Consider the following 12,563-nt stretch of genomic DNA (forward strand, 5'->3'; position numbering starts at 1 on the left):
AGACATAATTCATGTTTATTAAAACAAAGAAGGTCATATCCAAATTTCTTAAAGGCTAAAGTAAATCTAAGCGGCTCCTTCTAGGTTTTGATAATTAGAAAACAAGTCCAAATGGGTCTTTTATTGTTAAAGGTTGCTGGAGCCTTTTTACATGCTCTCCCACTAACTTACAGCTCCACTCACCCCCTACCTAACATCACCGTTGGAGCAAAAATGGCGAGCGGCACTGGAGCTGTCTGGGCGTATAGATTAAAGCAAAGGTCTGCAACCTTGTAACACCAAAAGAGCCATTTTGGTCAAATTTCATACAAAATAAAAAAACCCAGTGAGAGCTGTAAAATCTCAATCTTTTAGAAGATAAACTTTATTTAAGTTTATGCGCCCATTAAGCAATTTCTTTCTAAAATGTAGCTAACATACAGTATGTACAATAATGATATTTTTCTTTAAATAACCAATTTAGCTAACTTAACTAATATATTATTTATTTAAATTGTTCTTAAGGGCAAAGAGCCACATGTGGCTCCGGAGCCTCAGGTCAATGTGATTTCTCGCAGGATTTGAGTCGTCTCTGCCATTAATTACGGGACAGAATGGGACAAAATTTTTACAGGAGCAACAATCAACCAGTAAGAATGACAAAAAGACATGACCCTTTTTTGCTAAAAACATTTATTATACAAAATACATAAGGTTTGTACAGAATAATTCCTAAAAATTAATATTTCAAGATAAAATCTCCATTTATTTACAGATTTAAAAATGCATCTAACAAGTTTTATAAGTGGATTTAAGCTACTTTGACCTGTTACTGCTGAAAACAATCGAACAACCTTCACATCCGTCCAGAATCCTGACCGCCCTCCTTCTCCTCTGATTTGGCCCGTCTTCAAAAAGCAGGAAGAGCCGGTTGACTTTGACGGTTTATCTCTACGGCCGGCGGCCATCAACGCACGGGATGGGATCCAGGCGCAGCACTTACGGTAATTGAATAATGCCTCCTTTCAGAAAAACCTCATTAAATTCTCAGCACCCCCCCCCACCAGACAGAGCTGGTGAACGGCTGCAGTCAGCACAAACACTGAGTGTTGTTTGGAGGAGGATAAGAACCAAAAACAATCATAAATGAATGTAAGAAATGCTGATTTAAATGAAGTGCTGGCCTTTATTGTGTTAAAGAAGAAGAAGTTCTCCTAGTGTTGCACTTCAACAACCTGGACTACAGTCCTGCTGAAAGCTGAGGGCTCCACGTCCTCGCCGCACGCCGCCGGGTTTGAGGGCTGAAGCACGGTGTGCAGATGCGACTCGTAGCTGGTGTCGTGCATCCACGGACACGGCCGGTGGAGCAGCTCTGCGTCCAGCGCGCAGCCGTGCTCGGAGGGCGTCGGGACCGGGGTTTGGTCGAGGCGCGTCAGCAGGTTGCAGTCCCAGTCCGAGTCCGAGGACGAAGGCGAGAGCTCGGTCGGGTCGGGGATGAGGGCCGGCTCGATGCAGATGGAGGTGGACAGGGAGGCCGCGGCGGCGTGAGGTCTGCCAAAGATGGCGGCTTTGGAGGACAGAAGCCATGAAAGCTGATCGTTTCCAGAGTCGATTTGATTTAAAGAAGGAACTTTAGAGGATGAGCCACCAAACTCAGTGAATGTGGAGAAGGGGTTGGTCGGAGTTTGATAGGAGACGTCGTCAAATAAAAAACAGCCTTGTTGAGGTTTCAGCTCAGACCACCGACCGTCGTCTCCAAGCGACGCCGTCCTCCGCCTCTTCCGGTGGCTGTGACCAGAACTGACCGCTCTGCAGCGCTTTCTGGGCGACTGCTTAGGGAGAGAGTTTGACCGACGCCTGAAGCTGCTGTTGAAACCAAAGAGTCCGTCGGACCCAAACAGAACCCGTTTCTCTGGAGGGCTGGGCTGAGGAACGGTTTGATCTGGAACGTTCGTTTCATAAGTTAGTTCGGCCAAAGACGGGAACTTTTGAGGACTGAGAACAGGAGGTTCTGGGTAAGGACTTCGTGCTTCCATGGCGTCCGGGGAATCTGGGATTTGTGGGCTGAGAACTGGAGGGAAGGCGTAGGGGTCCGAGGGCTGGTTTTCCATTCGCTGATACGTGAGTTCTTTGACTCGCGGTTCTGGTGTCAGAACAGGCATGACCGGGCTCGACGCGCGAGGCTCCAGAAGGTCCGGGTGCTGCCGGTTCGCCTCGGGTTGGAAAACCGGCGGAGTGGTTTGATTTTCAAAAGTAAAAAGTGACGGAGAACCGCAGAAAAGAGGGATTCCAGTGGGGATGGAATCATCAGCAGTTGGGGAAGAACCTCGACTCTGCAGGGCCCGAACAGCACGCTCCATCTCTGCATCGGTCAGAGGATCCAGTTCACGGACATTATCCAGAGGAAGAGGAGTCGATGGTCTAAAAAGACAAAAGTAATAAATGAGAAGAATTAGTAGTTTCAGACTTGATAGTAATCGATTGTTGTATCCTGATCAAGACATATTTCAGCTCCATGCTAACTGTTTTAGCTAATTTAGACTTTTTTCCCGTTTCTGGGCTGTTTTGGAGTTTGGCTAATATTTCAGCTACATGCTAACTATTTTATCTAATTTAGACTTTTTAAAAAGTTTTTTTAGGCTGTTTTGGAGTTAGGCTAATATTTACACACTAGCTGTTTTGGGTAATTGTGGCTTTTTTCAGTTTTTGTAGGCTATTTTTTAAGTTTAGCTATTTTTTTCAGCTACATGCTAGCTCTTTTAGCTAATTTAGTCTTTTTTTTCGTTTTTAGGCTTTTGGAGTTTAGCTAATATTTAAGCTACATGCTAGCTGTTTTATCAAATTTAGACTTTTTTTTCTAATATTTACATGCTAGCTGTTTTGGCTAATTGTGGCTTTTTTGTTTTTTTAGGGTATTTTGGAGTTTAGCTAATAATATTTCAGCTACATACTAGCTGTTTTATCAAATTTAGACTTTTAAAAAGTTTTTCAAGGCTGTTTCGGAGTAAGGCTAATATTTACACACTAGCTGTTTTTGGGTAATTGTGGCTTTTATCAGTGTTTTAGGCTATTTTTTTACAGCAACATGCTAGCTGTTTTGGCTAATTTAAGCCTTTTCTGTTTTTTAGGGTATTTTGGAGTTTAGCTAATATTTCAGGTACATGCTAGCTGTTTTATCTAATTTAGAATTTTTTTTCTAAAATTTACACACTAGCTGTTTTGGCTAATTGTGGCTTTTTTCCAGTATTTTAGGATAATTTTCAAGTTCAGCTATTTTTTTTTCAGCTACATGCTAGCTGTTTTGGCTAACCAAAATTATTTATTTTTTAAGTTTTTTTAGCCCAATTTGGCATTTAGCAAATATTTTAGCTGGCTATCAACTTCAGCGTTTTCAGCCATCAGCTTCAGTGACTTTAGCTATCAATTTCAGCATCTTCAGCGGCCAAATTCAGCTTACAGCATTCACACTAGCATTATTTTAGGAACGCTATAAATCTAGTTCATAATTATGTTAAAAAGTTACAGTTTTAAAGCTTGTTACGTCCTGCTGCTGCTGCCTGGCCTCCTTTCCATCCAGTTCCCTTTGGCTCACCTGGCAGGTGTGGCCAATCTCCCTTGAGATTCAGTTAGCATCAAGCTAGCAGACTTTAGCTTCGCATTAAATCAATCTCTACTTTTATGAATCAATTATTGATCTATTAAGCTTAGATGAATTCAGATCAATTAATTGATTTCATTAATCCAGCCCTACATTGTTCAGTAACAAAAAAAAAAACAAAAGAAAAAACGAATACCCAATTATTGTGTATTAAAAAGGTTTAAACTCGAAAGAAAACTTTGACTTAATGTGTTAAAATCAATATTAGATTGAGACTCTGTATCAACTGATTCTCAAGATCAAATGACCCTGAACTGGATCAGCAAACAAAAGCATTTCTACAACTCTAAGACCAACTCTCACCTTTTTGGGGTTTCTTCTGCCGGACTGGGGTCGAATCCTGGAGACATTTCAGCCACGAGCTGATCTATCGTTCTGTAGTTTAAGGGATTCAGCACAAACGAGCGATGCTGATCCGACTGCAGATGCTGCAGGGACAAAACAGTTATGAGCAAATCAGCAAACGAGTCGATTTTTAAACTAAATCGATCGATCAATCCCACCTCCTCCAAATTGGTGAAGGTTTCGCAGCAGCACTCGCAGTACGACTGGTCCTTTTTACGAGGCCGCCACGGTGAAGGGTTACAAAAGACCCCGACTGGAGATTTGTCCTGAGCTTTGGTTACGATTTTCTTTACACTTCTGGAAAAAGAAAACAACTTTTAACGACACAAACCCCCAAAAAATGATTAAAAACAGGTTTTAGTTTAGTATTTTTACGAATCGAGAGCCATAAAAAGACAAAACAATCTAATACATCATTCCTGAACGCACCTTGTTTTACTGTTTTCATGTTCTGGCTGTTTGTCAAACTGAGGAGGAGGAGGCGGCTCAAACGGACTGTATCGGCCCGAGTAGAACAGGGCAGGAAACGCCATGGACTGCACATGCAGAGGCCGGTATCTCCTGTTAAAAGGCAACAAGTCAGTCAAATTACACTGCTGAAGCAGCAGAAGCTGAAAAGAACTTGAAAATCTTCACAAAGTAAGCTCTTTTAATCCTAAAAATGACGGTACAGGAAGTTTATGCAGATGAAACGAACTCCAGACCTCCTGGGCTGTTCAAACATTAACCAGAGCTTTTTTAATTAACCTAAATGTGAGGAAGAATGAACACACAGAGGGGCCCCCCCATGCAGAAAAATAACAGCGCAGCTCGCAGAGCCTCATCTAGAAGAAATCGAATCTGCTGCGCTCCTGGGGAGCAGGTCTACTGGGGACGGAGCCGCTCGTCGCGTTACACGCCACCTCTCAAGCGCTTCAATTAAGAAAATCATCTGGGCTGAAATGCATACCCCCCCACCAACGACAGATCGCTGCCTCCCGCCTCGCTCTCCCTGCTGCACTTGACTTGCAAAAAGGGGAGCTAATCCGACACTAAAGGAGCATTAACCCAAACTCTCATTTCTGAGAGTTATCTTTAGTTTAAATGAAGGATTTTAAGATGAGATGTTTGCTAAATCATCAACGACAGGAAGAACTCACCTGCTTAAGTCTTCGATTTTAAGATAAGGAGTCCTCAAAGCTGCAGCTGTTTGGAAGACAAACAAGAAAAACATTCAAATACGGAACAAACTCAATTATTTTAACAAAGAGGGGCATCATAAATCTAACCTTTGACAGCTGGATGTCTTTGTTTGGTGGAAGTTTTCTGGGGAAAATAGTAAACAAAAAATACAACATACTTTTACTTTGTCAAGCTCTAATATGTTTGAAAGCTGGTATTTCTATGGAGAGAATCCAGAATCATCTGATTTTTGCGTGAGCATTTCTTGATTCTTAAATTGTGTCTGCATGTTTGTGTGTAATTCTTCTTTATAACACATACAAGACATTTTGTGTGTAACTTTAAATACTTGGATTGTGTACTTATTTGTAAAAAATAAAATATAACACACACACAACTTAAATCACAACGCTCCAATCGCTATAATCCAAGACTCCATTCACGTCTCCAAGATTCATGTGTAAATTATGCGTTTAAATGCTGCTAGAATGCTGAGTCATCAGAGTTTTCTTATCAACCGCTTTGATTATGAATCATATTTGGGATTTTTTTCCACTTTCTTAATCAAATATGCCCGATAATTAATATAAAAAAGTTTAAATATGTGACTGCGTCCTCCTCGACACCCAGAGAGCGGACAGTCGATCAGCCCAACGTCCCGCTCCACTTCCTGGGTGTGGAGAAGAAGCTGGCGCCACCTACTTGCGGAACAGCTCAGCGTTGAAGGCTGCAGACGATCAGATTCGACGTCTGCGGTGATCCAAATCCATTTTGTTGGGCTCAAATGTTCGCCGGGCACTGCTGCTAAACCGCAGCAAATACTTGGGGATTGCTGTACTTTCCATTTAAATAGCCGGTTATCGCATGAACCTACGCAAGTTTGTAGTTTCGTGAATTTGAGCCTGTAGCTGCAGTCATCCATTAGCCAATACGAGCCATCTGCTGTAGCTGTAGCTACACCGCTCCCGCATCCCACCTTAGCTGTAACACTCGCAGTGTGAGCCTGGGGTTCAGGTGGAGTGTTTTAAAACGCATTTTTAGACTTTTTCATATTAATTGTTGGGGGCAAATCTGTAAAAAAAAAATTGTGGGATTATGTCAAGTTTTCTCCAGATATTATTCACAATCTTAGTTCAAACCGGCTCATAAGAAAACTCTGATGACCCAGCATTCTAGCAGCATTTAAACGCATCATTTACATTTAAATCTCGGAGACGTGAAGTCTTACATCAGGTTTGTGTGTAAATGCAATTTTGTGTGAGTATCAGTTGATTTGTGCCTAATTTTTTTTATTAATTTGTGCATGTGTACATTTATTTTGTTGTTTTTTTCCATCTGAAATCACAACTGCAATTACATTAAAGTATGCACAAAATATTTAGTATGAGTGTGTCATCATGGGAAAAACTAGCCTTTTGGCTAATTCTGGCTTTTTTAAAACCATGTGTTTTGTCCTGTTTTATCCTGTGGTTTTATTTTAAATATCATTGTCCCCTTTTAAATAAATAAATTTAAAAAAAGTAATAAATCAAGAATTACGCACACACAAGTCCAAAGTTACACGCAGACACAAGTTACAAATCAAGAATTACACATATTGGATGAGTCCTTTTGCTATCTATATGTTTCAAGGAGAAAATAAGGAAATGTTGCATAATTCTTACCTCTATCCTTTTGTGTTTAGGACTGAAGCTCTCTCGAGTCAACTGTTTCAGACATACAAGGACATCTGATGTTTTGTTAAAGAAAAAAATGATTCTTAAACCTCAAACACAAACTTTTAAAGAGAAAAACACTTTTCCAGAGCAGAACTAGAGATGTTTTGTGAATCAATTAATAGTTAAATGCATCCTTTTATTTTTTCCCCCTTTTTCTTCTTTAAAGTATTCTTTATTTTTTATTTTTTTTTTATAAAATCACTTATTTGGGAGTTTATTTTTTTTTATTTAGCTTTTGAATGTTGTGCTTTCCTGAGGATGTTTATAGATAAATACATGTACAGTACAGCAGGTCAGTGTTGAAACTCTTCTTTGTGTTAAAACTCAGTTTTAGGGATTGTTACAAAGAGGAAAAAACATTGACGTGCTGCCATCTGTTGTGAACTCTTGTTCACTACACTTGAATCCAGTTTTCTCCTCATCATCAACACAATACGTTGAAAGGATACCATCCACATAAAGGATCTTTACGCCCCAGGATCGAGCATCCGACAGGACGCTGCTCCCACGTAGCCGCTCCTGCAAGAACAAAACAAGGTAAAAACTTGAGATAAAAAATAATCTCCACTAGTTAAACTGTTGTGTTGCCATGACTTACATTGTTGCGGATCGCTTTTTCAAGCAGAGCTTTCCCACGGCTCGCACAAGCCTGTAAAGACAGATCTAGTGAAATACACCAAGAAATAAAAAAGGCTCCAATAGGTTTACCTAAAACATAAAAATAAATAGTTTTTCATAAACTGTTAATTTAATTTAAATTTATTTACTTAATTTTGTGTGTGTGTGTTAAGAAAGAATGCAAATGGTAAAGATATAAAATATTTTAAAATGTTATTAATTACATACCATAGATTTAGAGGGTTTTGTTGGAAGCTTATCATTGTTGAGGCCGTTCTTCTGATCTCTCGTCAGAAGCTGACTTCCTTTACTGGCTTCTTCTCTGGTTTCAATGCCATTTTTCTCCTTCAGACGCCCTTGACTTCCAGTTACAACAAAGCTGACGTCCTTGTGCAAGAAACTCTCAATCTTCTACACAGTAAAGAAAAAGTTTTTTTTAGTTCATAGCAGAATAATAAAATCTCATGAATTAAATTAAATTAGAAAAAAAAAGAAAGAAACAAGTTTAGGTCACTTTTAACAGAATTTTAAGACATCGTCACTTTCAAAACAAAATCAAATCAGCAGAAAAGATCATAAAACAGGCACTTTAGTCAAGTTTTATTTGAAAATATGAAATAATTATAGTGCAGTTTGCTTACTAATAATATTTTTATTATATATGATGATGTTATATATTATTTATTATATATTTAATAATATATTAGATTACTAAACACATGCTTACCCCTCCTAGCAGAGACACAGCCTCCAAAAGCAGGGCAGTTGAGTGTCTCTTTACATTGTCCAGATAGAAAGTCTTGCCCTCTAGTTTTCTCGTCCCCGGAGAGAGTTTACCAAAGAGTCCTCGCTCCTTTGAAAACTGCTGTGGCTGCATTGGTTTGGTACCGTGGAACAGCTCACGAGACTACTTCCGATATCATCGATCTATGAAAAGAAACAACCCAATAATGCTTGTTTTTCATTTACAAAAAATGCAAGTAATATATTAAATAAAAATACGTCGCTTTTAACCTGCAATTTAAAGTATACTTTAACATTTTAACTTCTATGATTGCTGTACATCTGAGTACCTAGCTTAACTGGCTACCTTATTTGTTAGCTTTAGCAGATCTTTAGCTTTTCTTTTCTTAAATGAAACCCTTGAACATCAATGGTTGTGGGCGCAAAGACGCAATCATACTCATTTTAATCTTATTTAAAGTAAAAAACATAGTGTGTTTACATACATGAGTCCATAAGCTTCTAAAATCGATGCGAAGATCACGAATTCGTGAAGTTGTGTGAATGTATCCGCCGCTTTTTTAAAAACACTTGCGTGCCGTGGCGTCATATCCGGTGCCGCGCGAGCTTCGTTCGTTTAATCTGCTAAACCTTTTAAATAAATAAATACATACATGATAATATTTTTTTGTCATAAAATACTTAAATTTCGGCTATTTAAAAAAGTTAACCTAAGATTAAAAAAAAATATTACCTCGTTGTAGTTTCCGGTAGTTTTAGTTTCCGGTAAAATAAAAGCCTATCAGAATAAAACCAAACGGTTACCAAATCCATTAAAATTGGTTTGTGCGTTTGTTTTTTATCTTTTATTTTAAGAATGTAAATAAAATACTGTCAAACTATTACAATATTTTAATACAATTTTTAAAGCCATAATTACAACCATAATAACAAAGTTTATAATCGTTTTCTTTTTGTCCAGCAGGGGGCAATCTACTTGTATCCACTTAATAGAGGCCTAATAAATACAATTTAAAGTATTGCTGACCTATTTAAAATACGTTTTCAATTGTGATAATGTGTCTGACACAATGGCACAAAAGATTAGAAGCAAAAGACAAATAAAAACTCTTTATTTAAAACGTGCACTTTTCATAAAAATATTTGTAACAAAAGCAAACATTTACATTGAACACTTTATTATTGTTTAGAGGTAAGTTAACAACAATTTTAAAATTACCTCTACTGTAAGGCTTTAAAACCTGGAAAAATGTATTTATTACTAAGGAACAAAGTTGTTAGAAGATTGCAACATATGTATTTTAGGATTTGTGTTTATAGTAAACAATAAATGTTATGTTATCAGATAAATAAAACAACTCCAGAACAGGATAAACAATGAACTCCCACCTTTTTATTGTTCTTTGGTTTTGTCATTTTATTGCCTCTAAAAAATGAAAAATAAACATGAAATACTACTAAAATTTTAAAATACTAAAAAAGAAAATGAAACACAAAATCCTTTACATGTAAAGCATAGAGCAATGGAAGATTATTGTGAGGCAGCTCATCGAACGTTCAAAAAAGGCACTTGAGAAGCTAATTTGATAATGATAAATTCAGTTTTAATGTTTTGAAATGATTCTAACAGAGCAACAGAGGCCCAAACCAAGACTTAATGCAATAAATCCTAAATGTTAGTTTTTCCCAAAACAGAAAACATGAACTTTTACACAAATTAACTTTTTATTCAACAAATAAAAAGTATTTTTTCGACAAAAAAAAAAAAGGTTAGACACACCAGTAGGTCTATTACTATAAAAATGTGAGGAAATGTGACTTTTTACTGACATAGAAAATCTAAACTCATAAAATAATATAAAAAATGCACCTAGGTCAACTAAAGCTAAATAACTTAACATACTTTGTATTTTGAGAGTAGAAAGAAGCTGGCAGTGTTTCAGATCCACTCAGAACCTTTCATCATGCCATATTTGCTGCTGCTGCCGGTGCTGCTGCTGTCCGTGCCCGCCTTGCTGGAAGCATGTCTGGACGCCTGCCGGTGTCTCCGCTCGCGGTTGGGCTTTCTCTGATTGTCTGCTTTCAGCTTGATCTGGGGCTCCGTGGGCCTGTTTCTGACGGTTCTTCCTCTCCCGGCTTTGCACAGGTTCTCCTCTTTATTAGTGTACTCTCGGCGCTCGTCCTGGGCGATGTTCACGTGTTCTGCCGGCACGCGATTTTCGCATTGGTGATATCGTTAATATGTAGATGTTGGTTCTTCTTGCCCACGCTGTAGCCTGGAGGAGCTGAAGGGGCGTTCCAGGTGAAGGGGTAGCTGTCGTAGGCCTCGCCCTCGTTGAGAGCTCTGTTTTTTTTGGTGAGTTTGTAGAGCTCGCTGTGAGGTAGCGGCAGCTGGCGGGACTGCATTATCTCACAGATGGTGCCAATGCCCAGGTGAAGCATTTCCCATATGTTGAGTAGCAGGCAGAGCAGGGAGACGCTGTACATGATGAGCAGAAAGATGGTTTTCTCAGTTGGCCTGCAGACGAAGCAGTCCACGCTGTGTGGGCAGGGCAGGTCGGAACAGACGTAGCTGGCAGGAATGGTGAATCCGTACAGAGCGTACTGTCCACATAAGAACGCCAGCTCCAGCAGCAAAGGGGCCAACAGCTGCAGGACATAAATGCGCATCAGCCCGTCCTCTTTGATCCGCTGACGTCCATCGTGGCGAGCTTTGACTTTCACGTGTCTTTCCCCGTCTCCTCTCGCTGCTCCGGCGTCGCTCTCCATCTCTGTCACTTCGTAGATCATCGGGTTTTCCTCGTTGTCGTCCTCGGCCTCTTCGATGCCCCTGTGCTGCTTCCTGCCGGCGAGGTAGCGCTTCTTGAGTTTCCTCTGCGAGAATCCGCTCGCTCCCCCGCCGTCCGCCTGCTCTTCGGCCCGAGCGATTTTGTTGACGGCGTAGCCCAGATACATGAGCGAAGGCGTCGCCACCAGAATGATCTGGAAGACCCAGAAGCCGACCTGCGAGAGCGGCGCGAACGCGTCGTAGCAGACGTTCTTGCAGCCCGGCTGGCTGGAGTTGCAGACGAACTTGCTCTGCTCATCGTAGTAGATGGACTCGCCGCCCACCGCCGTCAGGACGATACGGAAAACGATGAGGACGGTGACCCAGATCTTCCCCACAAACGTGGAATGGTTGTGAATTTCCTCCAGTGGCGAGTCAGGAAGCTCCAGCTCATGGTGGCTGTAGATGAACGACGGCGTGAGGCAGCATACACCTCTTGATCTTCCCCTGAGGAGAGAAAAGTCATGGCAACAAAATGAACGTTTCTATTCACAGGTAAAATGTTTTACAGCTATCAGCTTCAGCGTTTTGAGCTATCAATTTCAGCATCTTCAGCGGCCAAATTCAGCTTACAGCATTCACATTATTGCAGGTATTCCTATATATCTAGTTCATAGTTATGGTAGAAAGTTACAGTTTCAAATTTTTAAAGATTTAGTTCTAGTATGTTTAATAAATGTTTATCCTGGTGGGCCCGTGACCTAAGGTGTGTTTTCAATTTTGACCCCCTGTGCCCCTGTGAGTTTGACACTACTGCTCTATAATAAATTAAAAAAAAATCATAAAATTAAAAAAAAAAAAAAATTTCAAAAAAGCAAAAACAAAAATCTGCCAACAATGTAAGAAAACCAAGAATTCTCATCTATCAATCCATCCACTTTCTTGACCGCTTCTTCCCTTTCGGGGTCGCGGGGTGCCGGAGCCTATCCCGGCCACTGATGGGCGAAGGCGGGGTACACCCTGGACAAGTCGCCAGTCTGTCGCAGGGCCTCAATCACACACCCATTCACTCTCACATTCACACCTAGGGGCAATTTAGAGTCACCAATTCACCTATGAAGCATGTTTTTGGACGGTGGGAGGAAGCCGGAGTCCCCGGTGAAAACCCACGCATGCACGGGGAGAACATGCAAACTCCACACAGAAAGGTCCCAGCCGGGATTCGAACCGGGGCCTTCTCGCTGTGAGGCAAGAGCGCTAACCACTGCGCCACCGTGCAGCCCTACAATTCTCATTTTAAGCAAAAAGAAAATCTAGTCATGAATACATGTTTTTTCAAACCTACATATTGTTACTAAATAACTTTCTTGATAAGATTATTTTTCCTGTGAAATATGACATTTTTTATTGAAGTTAGGGTTTTAAAACTATGAGAATTATTTTTTGCAGTGCAGGCTTAGCTTACTGAAATATTTGTATCTTTAAAAAAAACATATTTCTGATTTTTTTGTTTTTTGTTGTTGTTTTGTAAAACACAAATCATATGTCAAAATCTAAACAAAATTAAACCCAA

The 12,563-nt window shown here is 40.0% G+C and overlaps 1 protein-coding gene and 1 pseudogene across 1 annotated transcript; both read right to left on the reverse strand.

Annotated features, from left to right (window-relative positions):
* Positions 1-900: 900 nt before the first annotated feature.
* Positions 901-8,852, reverse strand: LOC112153931. Its single transcript, XM_024284403.2, has 12 exons — positions 8,709-8,852; positions 8,207-8,406; positions 7,708-7,890; positions 7,460-7,510; positions 7,311-7,380; positions 6,808-6,872; positions 5,251-5,287; positions 5,122-5,167; positions 4,412-4,543; positions 4,141-4,279; positions 3,941-4,065; positions 901-2,400 (listed from the first exon to the last, which is right to left on the reverse strand). Exons 2-12 carry the CDS (start codon positions 8,354-8,356, stop codon positions 1,194-1,196), a joined length of 2,205 nt encoding a protein of 734 aa, XP_024140171.1. The 5' UTR covers positions 8,357-8,406; positions 8,709-8,852; the 3' UTR covers positions 901-1,193.
* Positions 8,853-9,306: 454 nt separating this feature from the next.
* Positions 9,307-11,998, reverse strand: LOC112153939 (annotated as a pseudogene).
* Between the last annotated feature and the right edge of the window lie 565 nt (positions 11,999-12,563).

This window comes from Oryzias melastigma, linkage group LG19, assembly GCF_002922805.2.
Source record: "Oryzias melastigma strain HK-1 linkage group LG19, ASM292280v2, whole genome shotgun sequence".
In the NCBI taxonomy this organism is placed as follows: Eukaryota; Metazoa; Chordata; class Actinopteri; order Beloniformes; family Adrianichthyidae; genus Oryzias; species Oryzias melastigma.